Source organism: Crotalus tigris, unplaced genomic scaffold (assembly GCF_016545835.1).
Source record: "Crotalus tigris isolate CLP2741 ecotype Arizona unplaced genomic scaffold, ASM1654583v1 scf7180000017814.3102382, whole genome shotgun sequence".
In the NCBI taxonomy this organism is placed as follows: Eukaryota; Metazoa; Chordata; class Lepidosauria; order Squamata; family Viperidae; genus Crotalus; species Crotalus tigris.
Genome location: NW_024096652.1, coordinates 2,451,151 through 2,471,328, shown reverse-complemented (window position 1 = coordinate 2,471,328; position 20,178 = coordinate 2,451,151). Strand labels below are relative to the sequence as shown.

At 38.5% G+C, this 20,178-nt stretch overlaps 2 protein-coding genes across 2 annotated transcripts in view; both read left to right on the top strand.

The window, feature by feature from the left end:
* Nucleotides 1-6,114: 6,114 nt before the first annotated feature.
* On the top strand, nucleotides 6,115-13,997 carry SUMO2 (small ubiquitin like modifier 2). The gene is made up of 4 exons (XM_039342912.1): nucleotides 6,115-6,396; nucleotides 8,597-8,728; nucleotides 10,871-10,942; nucleotides 11,875-13,997. The coding sequence occupies exons 1-4, from the start codon at nucleotides 6,376-6,378 to the stop codon at nucleotides 11,935-11,937; spliced, it is 288 nt and encodes a 95-aa protein (XP_039198846.1). The 5' UTR covers nucleotides 6,115-6,375; the 3' UTR covers nucleotides 11,938-13,997.
* Nucleotides 13,998-15,837: 1,840 nt separating this feature from the next.
* The window catches only part of JPT1 (Jupiter microtubule associated homolog 1), a 15,723-nt gene continuing 11,382 nt past the window's right edge, over nucleotides 15,838-20,178 (top strand). The window contains exons 1-2 of the mRNA XM_039342909.1: nucleotides 15,838-16,026; nucleotides 19,382-19,527. Of these exons, the coding sequence (XP_039198843.1) occupies nucleotides 15,971-16,026; nucleotides 19,382-19,527 (202 nt within the window). The 5' untranslated portion in view covers nucleotides 15,838-15,970. The remainder of the gene's footprint in view (nucleotides 16,027-19,381; nucleotides 19,528-20,178) is intronic.

Here is a 20,178-nt window from a genome sequence, read left to right as displayed (position 1 = left end):
GCTTCTTGATAAACAGATTCAATCTCCAAAACACAAAAGATACCCAGTGGCTTATGTGCTCTTATTTTTCCCTTTTGCCATTTTTATTTTGGCTAACATGTTTCTTATGATCATTCTTTAGAAGTGCAGTGAAAATGGGCATGGAAGATTAAAACAGAAGCTGTTGGATGACAGCACAGTCTGCATTGTTAAGATGGGTGACATTAAAGCACACTGAGTCAAAAAAACATTTCTGGAAGCAGTTGTACATTCAGTACTGTACCATTCAGGATGTTCAAGAGCGTTCAAGTATCAAAACTTAAATTGTTATTTTTTCCTTTATGTATTTTTTTCTACATTTTGTGTTATTCTGCACTGAAATATATAAATGTATATTTATATCTAATGTTTATATATTGTAACCTTCACAATCTTCCCAGTAAAACGTGGCATTCATTTCTAATTCTTATTAATGGAGTTCCAGTAAAATTCCTTACAAAACAATAACAGATTGTTATTGACATCAATAACTGATATCAATACACACTGCACAACTGGGAGATGTAAAGTAACTCATGTTAATTTTTTAGCTTCCGGTGTAGCTTAATTATGTAGGATTCACATAGTGGTTTGATTAGTTCTGCAAACCCAGGAAATGGAGTAAACCACGGTTAAGTTAATTATAGGTAAATGTGCAAAAAAAATCATTATAAGGAAAAATTTTTAAAGGAAATGCTGGATTTCTCCATAATATTATGCTGTACTGTAAAAATTGTAATTACTATACTGTAAAAATATATATAAATTATAATTACGATACTATAAAAATTGGATCACCAGCATCTTTTTCATCACAAAGATAAGGTAAAAAAATCTAGCAGGTGTTTGTTTTTTGCTTTTTGCTTGTTGGGGATTTGATGTGCTACTTTTAAGGGGTCAAAAGTGTAATATAAGACACCTAATTCACTTTTTAAAATTGAAAACAATATATGAAATGGGTTGTTCCTTACTGAGTTTCAGAGAGCAGCACTTAACATACCACATAAAGCCTACGTGGCCTTCTAGCTGACATCATGTGCATATTATAAGCTGCATATACATTGTAAATATTATTTGGAAATGACGTGGTATATTGAAGGAGTTGCAAAGCAACTGAAGATAACTTCATCCTGCACTGTATTGATTTGGGCTGCTGCTGATATATGTAATGTATAACTAAGTCCTTAATATAAAACCGCAAATAGGTGCTTAAATATTTTAATAATTAAATGTCTGATAAATGAGATTACAGTAGCCCTTCTTGATGATTATGAGAATTTGTAGAGTTCTATTAACTAGAAACTAAATCAAATACTGCATTTTTATCTTTATTTGTCCTTATTTTCATTTGCTTGGTTAATTTTTAGCAAGTATAATTGTTACCATATAAAACATCCTTGCTAAACCACACACTAGCAAATCTAAAGTTTGTAAATCAGATGATGCAATTCAAGTTCAGAGTATTGATTTTAGAAAATTGTGCTAAGAGGGTGAAATTAACCATGACTAAACACTGCTCAGGTGCAAGTTGGTTAAAGCCTCCTGAGAGGTGTCATGTGGTTGAGTCCAAGTGGTGGTTAATGCCTTTTTGCTGATTGGGGTAATACCACCTGCTCTGATTGATGTATGTGCTGCTTTTCTGCTTTGAAGAAGAGACAATGGTACACCCCCTTGTCAAGACTCCATCTTTGGACCCAAACACTGTAGATAACTCATCCAGTCTCCAATCTTCCCTTCCGGGGAAAGGTTGTTGAGAGGGTGGTTGGCATGCAGTTTCAGAGGGCCCTGAATAAAGCAGATTGTCAGGACCCTTCTTGGTCAGGGTTCAGGCTGGGTTATAGCACCAAAATGGCATTGGTCATGCTTGCTGACGACCTTTGGAGGATCTGGAATGGGGGTGGTACAACTGTTCTGAATTTTTCAGCAGCTTTTGATACCATCAACCATGGTATTCTAGACTGGACTGCAAGGCAGAGTTTTCTGGTGGTTCTCCTTTCTCCGTGGCTAATTCCAGATGGTGTTGGTGGGTGATCGCATCCTAGGTCCCCACAGCTTGGGATGCTTCAGGATGAGGTCTCTCTCCTCTCCATTGAAACCAATTGGTGGGTCATCCGATTGCACTGGGTACAGAATCATCAGTATGCTGATGATACCCAGTTATACATCTCTACCCTGGGGCAGGCAAATGATGCTGTTGTGGGGCTGACCAGCTGCTTGGAAGCTGTCAGGGTGTGGCTGGGGATGAACTAACTACTCCACTGTGGAAAAATGGAGTAGCTTTGGGTTTTGGAGTCCTCCTGGGTCAAGTGACTTCTCATCTCTGACTCTGAGCAGGGTTGCATTTCCCTTGGCGAAACTGGTATGCAATTTGGAGGTCCTTTTGGACTCATGGCTCAGCTTGATGAGAGGTAGCAGCCAGAGCCAAGGATCCTTTGCCCAGCTTCATCTTGTGAGTCAGTTGTGCCCTTCGCAGTCACTCAGACCTTAGTCACTCCCTGGTTGAATTACTGCAACGTGTTTTATATGAGGCTGCCCTTGAAGACCACTCAAAGTGTACAACTGGTCCAGAAAGCAATAGTGGACACAGTATTGGGTGCCCATGTTACACCTTTGTTGTGCGAGCTGCACTGGCTCCCAGTTTTCTTCTGGGTACAGTTCAAGTTGCTGGTTATTATCTTTAAAGAATACTTAGCATGGAACCTGATAATTACGGGATTGTATTTCCCTAGAATATCCGCATGTCCTTCTACATCAGATAGGGTGGGCATGCTCCAGGTCCTCTCCCTTGCTGTCTAGTCGTGATACCTGGAAGTGTCTCTTTGCTGTGGCTGTCCCTGCCTTCTATCTTGTGGAAAGATGGAGGCCTGTTCAAGATTCCACAGGCCCCTATCCTTTTAGCCTTTTGGAAGTCTCTGAAGATCTGACTTTTTACTGAGGCTGTGGGAATGTATGAGTAGAAAATATGGAAGGAGGGTAGCTGTGCCTGCTGTGGGGCATTCCAAGGGGCATGATTTTTGTTTTATTGTTTTGATTGTTTTCATGATTGATTGTTTTATTTATTAGTTTTCTGGTTGTTGTGAGCTGCTCAAAGTGGCTTAAGAGAGGTAGCCATATACAATTTTAAATAAATAAATGATCACAAGCAATTAGACTTCAAGAGTTTTGCTAAAGTATACTGTGTAGCTACATTAAGAACTTGATAATCTAACATCCTTATCATGGCCATTAAAACTGAACAAAGTGCAGGTTCTGGTTTATGCTTTACTTGGCTACTATTATTTTTCCACATTTCTCAAGGATTCACTCAAACTCATATTTTTTGCAAACACTCAAAACCTCATTTTTTCTCCAAATTAATACTGCTGTTATTGTCCACTTTGTTGAGCAGTATTAGTGAAAAGTTACAATTACATATAATTAGTGTTAGGTTATGGTTTTAAAATACATTGTTGCTGCTGACAACGATTTTAAATAATTTCCTACTCAGCAAATGTTCCTATTGTTCTACATATAATTTTCTCAGATTACAGGTATTATGTTCTAATTCTAATCTAATTTAACCAAGTGCTATCAACATTTAATTGTTCAGTTTTTACATGTGATTATGAAGCAATGAGATGCTGCCTGTTTGTTCAACGTATGTATACAGGTAGTCCTTTACTACTCTACAATCATTCATTTAGTGACCTTTCAAAGTTATAACAGCACTAAAAAAAAATGACTTAAAACTGGTCCTCACACAACTGATGCAGCATCTCCACAGTCATGTGATCAAAATTTGGGTGCTTGGCAACCAGCATGTATTTACAATGGTTGCAGCTCCTGGGATCATGTGACTGACATTTGCAACCTTCCCAGATGGCTTTTGACAAACAAAGTCAGTGGAGAAAGCAGGTTTACTTAACAACTACATGATTCATTTACCGGTAACTACCATAAAAAAATGTAAACTTGGACCTGACCCACTTAACAACCATTTTGCTTAATAAGAGAAATTCTGGTCTCAGTTGTGGTTCTAAATCAAGAACTACCTTAGTAAGCTTGTGGTTTATACAATTTCCTGAATTTGCATGACATCTGCAAATTTTCCATATATGCTGAGTTTACACAGCAATCCAAGTTTACATATAGATGGCTAATGTGAAGTTTAGCATGTTGGGGGAATATAACCACAACATAAGGTAAGAAGATTAAACAATGGCCTCCCACAAGGCTCTGTTATGGCACCTACACTATTCAACTTATATGTAACAAATAAGCTGGTGACAAGGGGATACAAATTTGGATTCGCTGAAGATTTGGCCATAGCAGTACATGGAGGTGGCTCACAGCCTCCTGTCCAAAGCTCTTAAAATCTGGGAAGATTCTTCACTGGCTGAAAGCTCACTCCTAGCACCAGCAAAATGGTACCTACATGATGCTACCTTAACAACAAACTAGCATATGAAGCCCTGGAGGTCTACTTAAACAACTTACTCCTCTATAACTCCCATCCAAAGTATCTAGAAGTAACATTGGACTGACTCTCTCCTGTAAGATATATCTAGAGCAGTGATTCTCAACCTTTCTAATGCCGCGACCCCATAATACAGTTCCCCATGTTGTGGTGACCCCCAACCACTTATATATCACCGGGTGCCAGGGGCATGGCCAAAGAAAAGGGGGAAAAAATGGCGGACAGCCTTGTTTGGCGACCCCCATGAAATGGTCGTTCGACCCCAAATGGAGTCCCGACCCACAGGTTGAGAACCACTGATCTAGAGAATATGGCGGTAAAAATCAATACTAGGAACAATATACTACAGAAATTATGTGGAACTAAATGGGGAGCTTCAGCTGCCAGCCTCAGATCATCAGCACTAGGGTTGGTCTACTCTGCAGTAGAATACTGTGCTTCTGTATGCAGTGGTGGGATTCAAATATGTGAACAACCCGCTCTCTCTGTGGATGCCGCTTCCGGAAGTCCATTCTGGGCCTGGGCAACCAAAAATTAGCTACCGGTTCTGCCGAACTGGTGTGAACTGGCTGAATCCCACCACTGCCTGTATGGCTTAATGACTGCCACATTAGTAAGTTAGAAGCCAGACTCAACAACACCATGAAGACAAGTGGATATATTAAAGCCACGCTTGACTTGCTGGCTTCCAACCTTCCTCATTTTTCAGCCGGAAGACTCAAATCCAGGAACTTGCACAACATCTGCCAACAACTTTAACATAGATTCCCAATGGAAAGCCAAATGGATTACTAAACACCCAGATACAGGAAGATATATAAGCGATTCTACAAAAAAAGTACCAGGCTTTGAACTACCAAGTCAGCCATGGACAATCCGGAATAAGATTCATACCTCACACAACGTTTGCCAGGACTCACTGTATAAATGGGGCTTAGTATCCTACCTTCAATGTGATTGTAGAATCCCACATCAAACTGTAGATCACATTGTGACTGGTTGTAAACTGAGGACATATACCAGTCCACCATCTTATTTTTTTCAAACAAATGATGTTGCACTTCAATGGTTAGACGGCCTAGTTATTTGAACATAGATCTTTTAAACATATTTTATTGTGTTTCACTAATCTAGATGAAATGTTTATATTGCTAGTCCATGTATGATATGCCATATGGTAAATAATATTATGTATCTTTGTAGCATAAGTTAAATAGTATGACCTGACAAGTTTACCATTCACATAATGCGTTATAATGGCATAAATCAGTGCAACAAAATCACCTAGTCAGAAACCATGCCTTATGTTACTTAATCAGTAGTTAACTTTTGTGATTTCAAATAGGGGACATAAAACGGAGACAGTGAGAATAAGTAAACTTAGTCCATTAGCCGATTAACGCCAATTAAAAGACAAACACATTGTCTGTAATCTGTAATTTACAAGCAACACAAAGTTATTTAGAAGACCATAAAAGGTGACTTCTCCAACCTCACAGGCCCGGCGGCCATTTTGAAAAGACAATGCCCTCTTCGCGAGCAAGAGCAAAGCTCCCTGCGCCCAGCAGGGTGCGCGCACGTTGAACAGGGGCGCGGACGATGCCCCTGGGTGCGCGCACGCACTCATGCTTTATCCTCGTTCCGCCATTCTCTTCTGAGTTATGTAACGGAGCTGCGCGTTCTCGTAAGCCGAAGCCCAATGGGGAAGCGGCTTAAGGGGGAGGGGAAAGCAGAGCGTGCGCGCTCTCGCAAGCCAAGGCGCGGCCCCGCGGTATTGCGTGCGCGTTCATTCGCCCCCTCCCCCAGTCTTTCTGTCTCGGCCGTTGCGGTCGCTTTTTCATCTTTCCGTCTCCCCACTTGCTCTGAGGTGCTTGGAGCGGAGCGGACCCCGCCGACTAGCTATGGCTGACGAGAAGCCCAAGGTGAGCGACCGAGGGAGAGAGAGAAGGGCTGCGGGCCGGCACGGGGGAGGGGGGAGCAGGAGGAAGAGGAGGAGGAGGAGGAGAAGAGCGCAGCGCAGGCTCTGCCGCGCCGGGTCTTGCGCGCCATTTTCCTCCCCTCCCCCCTCTCGGTCTGTGCTCTTTCCGGAGGGCGGGGGAGGAATAAGGGTGCTCTTTCGAGAAAATAAGAGTTCTCCTTCCCCCTTGTGGGAATCGGGAGCGTTCTTGACTTTGCGAAGCAGTGAGGCTGCTTCGACTTTCCTCGGATAAGCTCTCTCCCCTCCCACGCCTTCCTTTAGAAAAAAAAGATAGGCGCTAGTCCCTCTTGTGCCGGCTGCCGTCCAGCAGCTTATTGACTGGGAACGGTAGGCCTCTTTGTGTTGGCTGCTTTCGCAGCCGCTCTACGCGCTTCGTGAGTCGTCCAGTAGCAGGTAATCCCTCCCCCCTCCTTTTATGCCAGCGATAACCGATGATCAGCCTCTCCTCCTCCTCCTCCTCGTTTTAAATACGACTTTGGAGGCGCCAAAATGTTGATGGTTTCAGAGACCTCTCTGGGACTCTCGCGGAAGGTCTCGGAGAAAGCGGCTTTGTCGCCGAAGGAGGTGGACTCGAAAAGTCTTTTCGAAAGGAAACAGGATTTATGAGGTTTGCTTTGTTGCATCGCAGTGTGTGGTGCGTAGGGAGGAGAGCTCGGTGCGGCGGAGTGGTGCGGCGGAGAGCATGTTTTTCTTAGGAGATGGAGAAGTGCACCGCCGTGGGAGCGAGTGTGTTTCTGAAGAGAAGTAGTGGCATGCTTGTCTGGGGGGGAAAATTTAGGTATATTGGAGGAAAGCGATCGGATTTCATGATGTAGCGTTCTGCCTGCTGTGAGTAAGACATAAACAGGGTCACAGCCGTCAATCTACAGAGGCACCGGATGCTTCTTGAAGTTCTCTGCACATTCTTGTCTTAAAGAAGGATTATATTTAACGTTAAACGGTATCTTTTAAACTGAAATGACACTGTATCTTTCCCTTGCGGGGTAGCATTGCAGTTTGCTAGAAAAGTTTTGTTTTTGTTTTTTAGAAAGGAGTGTAAAGGCATCTTTGTTTAAAGATTATTTGCAAATTTCTTTATCCTAGTCCGATTATTTGGTATTGTTTTCTTACTTTTCATGGTGCATTGTCTAGTGAAGCTTCAGCGTTTTAAAAACCATGTAGAAAGGTGTTCATGCCTTATTTGATCTTATTGGAATGTTAACTTATTCTCAGTCTTAAGTCTTACCAGAATAATAAATGAGGCTTATTTTAAGAGGTAGTAATATAAAGCATTTGGTTAAAAACAAAGATTGAGTTAGTTTTATGTGCTTCCCTTGTTAGAGGGCATAAAATTCATGGACTGTGTTTGAGAATTGTGTACATTAAATATATTAGAATAACAATATTTGACTTAATAAAAAAATTGGTATTGACAACCAGTGGGCTAAAGTTAAAATCCAATGAATAGTTATAGCTTTCCAAGAAATACTACATTGATCATTTAATTCTGTAAAGCTCTATGTTGCTATCTTTAAAAATTCCCTTTCAAAACATCCCAAAGGTGTTTTTTCCAATAATCAATTGCACTTTCTTGTTTTTTTCTTTGAAAATGTTTCACTTCTCATCCAAAAAATTTCTTCAGTTCTAACTCAGAAAAAAAAAACAAGAAAGTCCAGTTGCCTTTTGGAAAAAGCACCTTTGGGACAACCATGACCTGGATGATTGAGAATCACCATATAACTCATTGTACTACATTAGCAATGTCACTCTGCTTTCCAAAATAGCCTTATGCATGTCCACCATTATTGATTTGTTTTATGACTTCAGTGGAATTTATTCCCATATAAGTTTGTGTGACTGTAATGAATCTTATTAATTTAGCACTGCTGTGTATCCACAGTAGTATGTTAATTAACTCATATTGTTTAAAACAAAGCATGGGATTTATTGCAATTATCTAACAACATAGGCTTTTGTTGTTCAGGTAATACTTTACTGAATCTTGTTTACAAGTTGATAACTAGCTAATTTTTTTCTGAAGTTGAGATTTATAATGGCTAGTCCTTCAATAATCCTACAACTACAGGATGTAATATGAATATTGATGATATTTACTAGGTGGAGTAAATTTCTTTTAATATTTTGTCTCTTCCCCCCCTTTACAGGAAGGAGTGAAGACTGAAAATAACGATCATATTAATCTGAAGGTTGCAGGGCAAGATGGATCTGTGGTGCAATTTAAGATTAAAAGGCATACACCACTTAGCAAACTAATGAAAGCTTATTGTGAACGACAGGTGAGAAGCCATATGAAACATATTTGAACCATTTTAAAATTTATTTGTAGGATATTAAATCGCTGTAATTACAATGAATATTGAGTTTAGCATTGTATTAAAGCACATCTGATTATCTTGTTATTTAAGATAAAATGGCAAAACAAAATCTTGTTATTTTGGTTCAGTGTAGAGGAATAATTTAATAAAGATACCTTATATGCGTTGACTATCTGGATGACCACTAGATAGTAATAAAATTTCTTCCAAGACTTTTGCTTTCCCATAAACAATAGTATGTAACTAACTAACGGTGGAAAAGAACTTACAGTGCAGATTTTCTCAGTGGTGTGATTCTCTTACATAATTATTGGATAAAAGAAAATATGATTATGGATCCACTGTAATTGGTACCTTAAACATAATCCGGAAAAACATAACGTCTCTTCCATGTTTCCAGGAGTTACCAGGATTTGAGTTTCACTTGAGAAAAACATTACCTTTTTAATCATATTATAAAGAAATGTTATAGAATCATGAGGTATCAAGAAACATGGGACCATTTACTATAACTGTTTTGAAGACTTTCTTTATTTGAGCATTCCTAAACATAATTATATTCAGTGGGGTTCACATATAGCTTTCTGGTAGAACAGTACTTGAGGATCCTTGATGTTGCTAAACTGCAATTCCAACATATTTACCTTGATGAATAGGATTGCTTGTTATTTAATCAGCAGATCCCTGGCTCCTGTGTTAGGGAAAAATATTTATTAGGAATATAGTCTATTGGGACCAAGTACTCGCATAAAGCAGCTTAGTATAAAGAAAGTCTCTACTGAACAATTGGTTTGTTAGCATGGTAAAAGATTCCCCCCTCCCCCAATTCTGAATTTGGGAGGATGACACAAACCTATATTTTGCTAGGCTTTGTGCTGTAAGAATTAATTTCATATCAGGATGGTTCTTGCCTGATAATAAATTTACAACAAAATTAGGTGTGAGGGCAGAAATAGCCAACTTGTATATTGTTGGATCTGGTCCTACCTTGTACAAATTCTGACTATACAGTACAATGGATTCAGGAAGAATTTTTAGCTGACTTTCAGTTCAGATATTTTAAAGTACATTTATTTCAAGTCTCAAGTTGCTTTAACTCAGCATTTGGTAAAACCTTTTCCAATTAAAAGGTTATTAAAAGGTATAATATGTGCTGCAGCTCACTTCATCAGATGCATAGTGTGACTAGACTGATGCAGGATGGAAACTGATGTAACCTAGCCACTCTGTGCAAGAAATGAGCTGCAGTTCAGAAAAGTTTATACCTTTTAGTAACCTTTTTTAGTTGGAAAAGGAGCTGCCACAGAGTTTTTGCCACTGTAGACTAACCTGGTTGTCCTACATGATAGTCACTGAATATAAGTGCACTTTGGCTGAGCTGCTGTGCAATGCTTGCATGAAATTTACCTTTGTATTTTTCAGTTACCAGATATATAAAATCAGATTATCCAAAGATTATGGAATACTAAATAATATTGCAAAAACTAATGGATCTCAATTTAGTAGACATTGTAATTAATGGACAAAATCTACTGGAAGGAATTTATTGTGCTAGGATATTGGTAACAATTCTGGAGGAAGCTGGAAAAATGTGATGAGGGGCAATAGGTTATGCTGCACACACCAGCCTTGCTTACGAGTCTTGCTTTATTCACTGTTAGGGTTAGAACAAGCTCATAATGGGCATACAATTTCATTGGTCTTCCCCCTTCCTAGATTAAATATGAAATTTATTATAATTGGATTTATACATTATACATTCCACTAAGCTTTCATTTCTTTCATTCATGGGTTATTACACCTTATACATACAGTACTATTAAAGTGTAGTGCTGCACCTGTGCAGCAGTTTTCTTAATTTAGGACAGGTTTTTGCTGATTATAAACTCTTAATAACTGGTTGCCATCACTTCTGAAAGTTGATCCTGAACTGCTTTAATCTTGGGTCTCAATTGATTCTAAGGTCAACATTAAACACTAATGCTGAATAAATTGTACATCTAATAATTTTAATAATTTATATAGGAAGCAGTATGCACTTAGAAGAATTCTGGTTGTTTGCTATTTCAACTGCATATTTTTCTTATTTTTGAATTTATGTAGGGTTTGTCAATGAGGCAAATCAGATTCCGGTTTGATGGGCAGCCAATCAATGAAACAGATACACCTGCACAGGTAAAAAGGATCATTAAAATACTTGTTGATATGAAAAAGTAAAATTTGGTTAGAAGTATAAATCCCAAGAAATCTTTTAAAAGTAATCCTTACATATTTCTTTGTACCTAAACATTGCTTATGTCTGAAAGATATTGAAGTACAAATGCATGTAAAATATTTGTACCACTAAAGACTTGCTGCAGCAGTTAAAAAACAGCAATAGTGCAGTGTCTTTAAAAACAGTTTGAATACTCAGGTTTCCTCTTGCAATATGGCTTTCTGGTTGGGAATGGGATATTATTTCTTCCTGTTAATAGCTGAAGATCCCAATTAGTTTAAGCGTAAAAAGTAATATTAATTTTTGTAATATCTACCAAGTGAAGTACTAAAATTGACTCTGAATAATAATAAAAAAATCTATTGATTTGTATCTAAAAACGCTTTTATTTAAAGAAAGAAGCCTGGTTTAAATTCTGTCAGTTCCTCTGCCCTGCTTATAGTAGAGGTATTATTGCTGGCTATTCCAAGGAGGCTTTTAACTGAAAGAAACAGCTTTGGAGGTTTATAAGGGCTTCAGTTAAGAGTAAGATTGAAGAAAGCCCCACTGACTGAATAGAGATTTTACACTTGTGCTTTCTTGAATTCAGGCTACTAAGGGACAAGCTGAACAAAATCTTACTTCATAATAAAATGCCTCTTTCCAAATAGAGTTGAATGGGTGTGTGTGTGAAAATGAGCAGAAGAAAATGGAGTATTAGATTTGCATTACTTAGCAATCCAATAACAAGCTGATCTCTAGTTATCCTTTTTTTTGTTTCTATACTCTTGGGAGTGTATGAAAAACTAAAGAAAACTTGTCACACTTATGTCACTTACTTGACTTGTCATGTGATGACATGATTATATCACTTGTCATACTTTGAACTGACATTTAATTTTTTTCAATACAGTTGGAAATGGAGGATGAAGATACAATTGATGTGTTCCAGCAGCAAACAGGAGGCATGTACTAAAAGAAAGAACCAAACTTCCTTTCCCACAGGCAACATATTCACAGTTAGAAAAAAAGAGATCTGATTCAGCCACATCTTGACTACTGCAGTATAGCTTTCTCTCTTCTTTGATTTCTTTTCTTATTCCTTCTATTGTACATAAAGTAACTGGTGTATGTGCACAGACATGCATATTTTTTTTAACTAAATAGCCAATTGTATGTTTTGATCAACATCATATGGAATGGAGAAAGGGTGATAAAAACAAACTGGTCTGTGAAAACATCCCATTTCTCCACTAGTGGCATGCTCCTCTAACTTTTATCTTTATATTCCAGTAAGTTATTTTTGCTCTCATTGTTGGAAAAAACAAAAATCCTTACATACTTTGTTTGATTGGACAATTTCATTGTTTTTCTTTTATCGTTGTACAACCAAGGACAATTTTATAACTTTTTTGTACGTAGCTGTTACATGTAGAGCAATCTGTCTAAGTAGGGGTAAATTACTCTAAAACAAAGTTTGATCTTGGATAGTTTTCCCTTCCGTCTTGTTGTTTAAATAAACTTCTTGTTTAAAATAAAACAGCTTATTTTTCTGTGATGCAATCATGCTCAGCCTAGAACCAATCACCTAGTAAAAAGAGATAGAAACTTTCTTGCTGTTTCATCAGATTTTAATTTTAGTTTTTATATTTTTGCTGACAGTCCAGACAAGTTTTAAATTGTAGCAGGGAGGCTGATTGGATGTGAAGGGCATAGTAAATATCACTTCTTGCAGTAAAAAATCTTGGCAAGAAATGAGGGTTCTAATGTAAGTTGCTAGATTGAAATGCTATGATTCCTTTTTAGTGGAAATGTTTGGGATTGAAAGCAACATATTCTTCCCTGGTAAATGTAAAATTGGGCAGTTATTTGGGAAGACAAGATGAAACTATGCCCAATGCAGATTCTCCTGCTTATGTATAGATAAGTTATGTGATTAGCTGATACATACGACTTTTAAAGACCGAAGAAGGGGAGTTCAAATGGAAACCCTATTCCTGCTTGTTTTAATATTTGGAGATGAGAGAGGCATAAGGTACTGAGGTTATAGATGGAGCTAATAATCTTAAGGGACTAAAGGGAAAGAGTCTGAGAGAAATATTTGATGTAACTCTTCTAGAGTTTTCAAACTAGCAATGTAGAACTCTAAAATCAATATTTCTATATCTTACCTAGTTTGGCACATCAAATATCTCTTTCAGATATCATAATATAAAGTAATGTGGAAAACAAATACTATTTGTTACAGTAGAGGAACTTGCTTAACTACTGGTGAAGAAAAGTGCTATATTAACAGTAGGATAAAAGGATACATTTGAAAATTCTCAGTTCTTGGCTGTCTTATGTATTATATTTTTAATTAAGTGTATAGCATTACTTCACATCTATTGGGATGTGTCTTTTTAATACCTAATTGGAGTATTGTTTTTGTCAAGCTTAGAATTAGTAATGTAGGTCCAGTACTGGTCTAAAATGCTAGCGGTAATGTGAAAGGCCCATTCATTTTATGTTAATATTTGAGAATTCGATAGTTGCCAGAAGTTCCTTATGGTACAGCTCTGCTGCACTTTATGGTTAAATTGCTTTGTTCCTTTTGGTTTGGAGGTACTTCCATAAATTCATTGCCAGGGTCACTGAGATGAGACATGCCATTTAGCCAGTAGTTTAGAGCAATCTTCTGTCATATGTTGATAGTTAGACATCAGGTGATACGTGTCTTGCTTCTATTATAATTTTAAACAGAAGAATCTGTCTTTTACAACCCTTCCCCATAATGTATGGATTATTAATGCCCTCTAACATACATCAATTGTTAACTTCTGTAACACAATTTCAGAATTTGAGGGGATAGTTTAATCTTACCAATTTTCTAAATTTTCCTGGTGGGACCTAGAAATTCATTCAATATATTTTAAAAATACCTCAGTCTTAAGGAATTTACTGAATTGCTTCAAATAAGAGGCGATGGCTACATTATGAAATTATGTACTTTCCTTGTTGCAATATAATAATAAAATAATATTTTTGTTCCAAAAATGGTGCTGCATATCCTACTCTGCGTGTGTGCAGTCCAGGTTTTCAGAACTTGGAAGCAAATACATACTGCTTAGAATCTTAAGTATCTGTTCTACAAAGTTTCAGAAATATATTAGTTTGTGCAACATAACTTCAAAGTAAAGTACTTGCTGGATAATGGATCAACTGACTTATATTATGTTTATAATTTGCAACCGTGCACCTGCACTGCTGAGTTTTGAGTTCTCTTGAGCACAGAAGGAAAATAATAAATTATAATAAGAGGTTTGTATGTTGCAAAAATAGAAAGCTACAATAAATCATGTTTCAAGGCCAAGAATGCCAAGTATAATGTACTTTAAGATATGGTACTTGAAAAAAAATGAACATTCAAAGAATGTAGAATATAATAAGCAATTTCAGATATTTGTCCTTTATGGAAACAGCCATGATTCAAGATGACTATCACTGAATTCATATTTTGCCATAGTGTGGTTTGATTTCATCTTTCTGTGGATTTGGCTATTATAATTTGTAAAGATTACTGTTTAATATGAAAATCGTGACTTAGCATAATATTCATCTTGCCTTTCTCATCTACCAACGCTTTTTCTCCTTTATCATTCATGTAAATAGAAATGTATCCAAAAGGGCAACACAGAAAATTTGGTAAAGATAGTCCATGAATGTGGAGATTTTTTGTCTTACCTAATTTCTCTGCCTTTTTTTTTGCAATCAATTTCATGGAACATTTTTTATTAGAGATAGTAAGCTTGAGACCATCATGTAACAGCTTACTAATTGTTCAGTTTCACTGAGTGTGGTGGTAGAACATTGAGTAACAGGACTTTGAAGCAGTATAATGCACTTGTTTTCAGTTTTTGCTAATATATTGTTTTATTATACATAGGCACATAAGCATATAGAATAAAATTTATGTGATGATGCTCTTCTGTTTAAACACTCATCAATTCTTGGGTATAGAGCATAACATGTTTGTATATGTAAATTCTCAAGTAAAAGTTGTAGAAAAATTAATCTCTGCTTCTGCAAAGTAGAAATATTTGAATAGCTTTGCTTTAACAGCCTCATATTTTTAAAAAAGGGACTTTTATAAAACAGCTTCATATGTAGAATGAGAATTGTTTTCTCTGGTTGAAAGTGCCATTTCTAATATCTATATGAAAAATTGCTTTTGTTTCATGAGTCTCTTGCCATTTACTTAAGGGTTTTTTCTTCCATAACACATCCAGCTTGATCCACATAGTACAAGATGTGTATTTTCACAAGATGTGTATTTTGTCGTTCATGGTGTACAGTATTAAATACCATAGTTAATGGGCTGAGGGCAACATTCTCTAGGAAATAACGATTTGAGGTGCCCTGCTAAAGCAGCGATTTTTTAGAGATGTTACGTGGTATATTTTTAAATCCATTGCGATACGTTTCGTATTTTATTACACTGGCGTTAATTTTCATTTGATCCCACACGGATCCCATGAAGGATTGGAGATCACTCGCCGGTTAGGCTCAATGAGCTCTGCCACTCCCTTTAACCGGATCTCCTCAAACTGCTACTCCATAAAGAAAGACTGAGGAAGTTGTTGCTGTCTCATGTGCAGTCTAGCCAATGCTAACCTATTTTATTTAAATGACGGCCTCGTTGTTAAATCATATGCCAAGAGGCGGGACAGATAGTATCGACCAATGAACGCGAAGTAACAGTAACTCGACGAATCCATTTTAAACGACTGGCGAGTGAATGTTGCTGGGCTCGGAGGAGGGGCAGTGTCTGGAGTGGCACGAGACTCACTTAATCACGTCAGGACAGGGAGTTTGAACTATCCAATGAGGCGATCGAAAGAACGAACCCTATAAAAGAAGCTGCCAGCGCCGAGTGGCTACTGCAGTTGTAGCAGGCAGGAGCTGAGTGCGGAAATATCACCTTCCGCTGGCTTCGCACCCGGGCGGTTTCCTTCAAGTTCTTCCCCACCATGACCACCACGACAACTTACACGGGGATGGACCCCAGTGGCCGAAGTAGCTCCAGGTTCGTGGGTGGGAAAGTGTCTATCCGCAAGAAGTTGTTGTTCGTTCACTCTCCTGCCTCCCCTAGACTCGGGGCTGTTTTCGCCCAATTCCCTGTTTCCACGGCGCCCTGGATTTCGGGGAGGTGCGGTGTTGGGTTGGCTCAGATTTCCTCCCGGCTTGGCGCTGGGAGAGATGCGAAGAAACCCCTCAACCCCCACCCCGCAAAGCCTGGGAGGGATTTCTTCTGCAGGGAAAGGCTCCCTTTCTTGGGATTGTGGCCGGCGGAAACACTTCTCCCCCCCTCCGCCGGCCCTGCTTCCTCCCCACCGCCGAGGGCTTAAGAGGCGAGGAGGGGAGCGCGAAGGGCTGCTGCCGCGAGACAGACAGAGAGGAAAGGCCGGGGCTATTGTCACACCGGAGCTCCCGCCTGCTGGCACACGCCCGGCGCCTCCATCTGTTGAGTCGGCGAGGCGACAGCAGCCTCCTTCCTGGTATCCGTCGGGAAGCCAGGCAAGCAGGCAGGCAGGCAGGCGAGGCGAAGTGTAGGCTGCACTCGGCTTCCCCCTAAGGCCTTGGGACTCAGCCGAACCTGTGGCTTTCCGCGCGCCTCCCTTTTTCGCCCCTTTGTAGGTTTCGTTAGTTGGGAGCGAGCCGCGGGGCCTGGCGGGGAGAGAGAACCGGTGGCGGACTTGGCCTTTTTGGCCGTCTGCTCTGGGGGCTCGGGAGGGTTGTGCCAGCCGTCGTAGCTTTCCTGGTTTCCTCCTGCTTAGTGACACAGCTGCGGGATGCTGGGGCGTGCTACAAGTCTCGGCGATGTTCCTTAGCACGGAGCGCCTTCGCCTCTCCTTGGAACAAAGGAGGCGCCACTCCTGGTAGTTGAATTAGAGGCTTTCAGCCCTTCTCTCTCAGGCCGGCCCGGTTATCGGCTTATGTTTTTCTCTTGCTGTTAATAATGTCTTAGTCTGGCTAGGATTCCTCTAAGTGGTGTTCTCGCTGGGTGGGGCTAGCCACACTTCTTTTGTCTTGCATCTATCGCTGCCTCTACCTGTTAACTCAAGCCTTTGGGGGCTGGGATTAGGTCAGCAACTTCAAGCATTCTTTGAAAAGCGGCTTCCTCCTTGGGTCCAACTTCTGCCAATCAGTTCAGTGGCACTTCGAACAAGACTTGTTAGAAAGGAGTAAAGGCGTACTAAAGGCTTATAGTGTGTTACTTTAAAGGGATTGACGTCGAAATACAATCTTTTATCTGTAGTCAGTCTCTTATGCAGAATAGACTGCTATAGTGTGGATGTTGCAGTGCTTGTCCTTGGGATTGTGGGAGAGTTGGTGAGTGAATGTTTCAATTTGGGCTTGGTTTTTTTTTTTTTTTTAGTTAGCCAATTAATGACTTGTTCTGGAACAAAGAAAGGTTGAAATATTTTTGAGTTCCTGTGTTACAGTAGTGTGCAACAAATCATGGATGTAATAGTAACCATAATCATACCAAATGGCTTAGTCTGAAGAAAGGTCACATCAGGTTTTCATAAAGAATTGTCTTGAAATTAGCTTCCCCTGTTATTATACTGTCAAGAGGCCATAATATATTGCAAAGGTGAAGAATCTTTGACCAGGTGATGGTGTGCAGCAGTAACAATTATAATTGGCATGGAAGGTAGTCAGGAATGGTGAGAATTGAAGTCTAGAGACAACTGGATACCAGAGATTTCCCTATACTGATTCCTGAGTAGGGAGGAATGTTTGTACAAATTTCCATATGTATTGGTGGGGATGCCCATGTGCAATGGCAAGAACTTTGAACAGACAGAAATCTGAAGCATCTGTTTATAAGTTTTTTGAATAGTGAATCAAACCATTACTTGGTGTCAAGCATACCTCACTATGGTTGGTGTTAAGAAATGAATTGAAATGAATCTAGAAAATTGTAAGAAATGTTCTCATAAATGGGCTCTTGTAAATTGTGAGCAAATGTTCAAATTTTTGTGGTCCAACTTGGTTTTTGAAGAATGCTAGGCTTTATATCTATACTGCTGCTGTCATATTGGAGCTAACTGAAGCAATAATGGGGTGAAAAGCAATTGGGTGATAAGATGAAAACAACTCTAGGCAACAAAGTCCGAAAATATTTTGTTTCTACCATGCATCCTAAATTTTCACCATATGACATGATGTGAGCAAATAGGCACACATATCAATTGTAGACATGATAAAATCCAATTTTACCAACTGGATAGAGTGAGAATTGCCCATCCTTTGCTCTCTGATTAAGATCTCTTTCTGCCGATAGAACCATCATTACATTCCACTCATATAATCAATGCCTGTGGATCCCATGCTATAATCTTAAAGTTAAGTAACAAAACTTTGTAATTATACAAACAGCCTCATCTGCAAGAAGGAAATGGAGATTAATGTCATCTGAATGGCTGGATTTGCTGCTAAAAGTGAATATAAAATTCTGATGCATCCATCTAGAATGTTGAAAGCATGTGGGGGTGAATTCACAAAATGTGAATGTCCACTTACAAATGTCCACATTTCAGAAGTTGCAAGTTCCCTGTCTCCCAAGATGATCTCCATCACCCACTAAGGCCATGGGAGGTGGGGCTAAAGGCACTCCTGGACAAAACTTTGGTACTAGAGGCGAAGCTTTGCTTTACATCATGCCAACTTCATTTAAAGAAAAAATATTAAGATGTCAAGATGAGATTGACAGTCTACTAAACACTAAGGAAATGTCTGGGGTTCATTGTTTATCTTTTGTAAGTTGCCTGTCTAATAGGCTGCACAATAAAAATAATTCTGGAACGTATTTGTTTTTAACCAAGCCTTATTTATGGGATGACTTATCATATAACCTAAAAATAATTATCAGTATGGGCAATGTCTGCTTAGCTCTGCGTTTGCTGGAATTACCCACTATGTGCACATGTAGCTCTGTTTCAGAATGTAGGAAGCGCTACACCTGGTCTATTTGTCCATTTACAGTAGTTCACCCTGCTGAATCTGGGATCTGCAGCAATCTGTGTAAATGTTTCCCCTTTTCATTTGTTCTTTCTCCTTACTCTTCTTAATGATACATTTTTATGTGGGAAAGTCTATTAACTGATTTTTGTTTTTTCAGATTTCTCTGAAAAAAATTAGGGTCATAGGCCCTTATCTCTGTCCTTCACATGTGATTGTACATCAATATTTCAATTATTTGGTTGGAGCAAAATGGAATTTATGGTTCCTGGCCATATCTTTCTAATAAGTTGAGAAGCAATCTGGTTTAAAATGAGTGAGAAATGAATACACCATATTTTGTAACTTATATGTAAGTTCTCCCTGGTACAATTGTCTCTTAATACAACTAAAATGCTTTATTTTTTTTCTAGGGTCCTTCGTCCCCCAGGTGGTGGTTCTAATTTCAATTTAGGATTTGATTTGCCAAAAGACCAGCAAGGAGGAAAAAGGAATAGGATGGCATCTTCCATCTTTGGGACTCCAGAAGAAAATCCACCATCTTGGGCTAAGTCAACAGGTAAAACGTTCCTTTCTTCTTTATAAATAATTTTTATTAGTTTTCCATTTTACACCAACAGAAGCTTAAGAGCCAGTGTGGAGATATGGTGGTCGGTTACAAAAGAAACAATAATATTATAAATATACAATTCACACAATATTTCTTAAAATCTCCCTCTATGTAGAATATCATAATCAAATAGATTCAAATCATTCATTAATATATCGAAATATAAGTTTCCTTGATCAATAAAAGGTTTCAACCACTCAATATCCATATAATAATCAAATTAGTACAATCCTATAACCAATTCATTAATATATCGCTATATATAAATTAAATGCTTAAATCAAAACTAACACTATCTGTTTAAATTATTGTAATCTCATTAATACATTTCTAACATTTTCATTAAATATATCGCTGAATATAAATTTCATTAATCAATAAACATTTGCAAAAGCTCCTTATCTATCCCCAAAATCCTGTTTTAAACTTCATTAATTTTTCAAATATTTGAATTTAAACTAACCTATTTATTTTACTGTTCAGGGCCCCCAAATTCCTCTTATTTAAACACATTAGCTCCAAAGCTAAGTTCTTACATTTCTCAGCTATATTTCTATTCTTTTTCAATAATTCTCCAATTATTAATTCCATCTCATTCCA

Excerpts from the sequence above, each read along its gene's own strand:
- SUMO2 (XM_039342912.1), top strand. The coding sequence starts at position 6,376 with ATGGCTGACGAGAAGCCCAAG. Across the intron at positions 6,397-8,596 it reads TGGCTGACGAGAAGCCCAAG|GAAGGAGTGAAGACTGAAAA; the intron begins GTGAGCGACCGA and ends CCCCCTTTACAG. Across the intron at positions 10,943-11,874 it reads AAACAGATACACCTGCACAG|TTGGAAATGGAGGATGAAGA; the intron begins GTAAAAAGGATC and ends TTTTCAATACAG.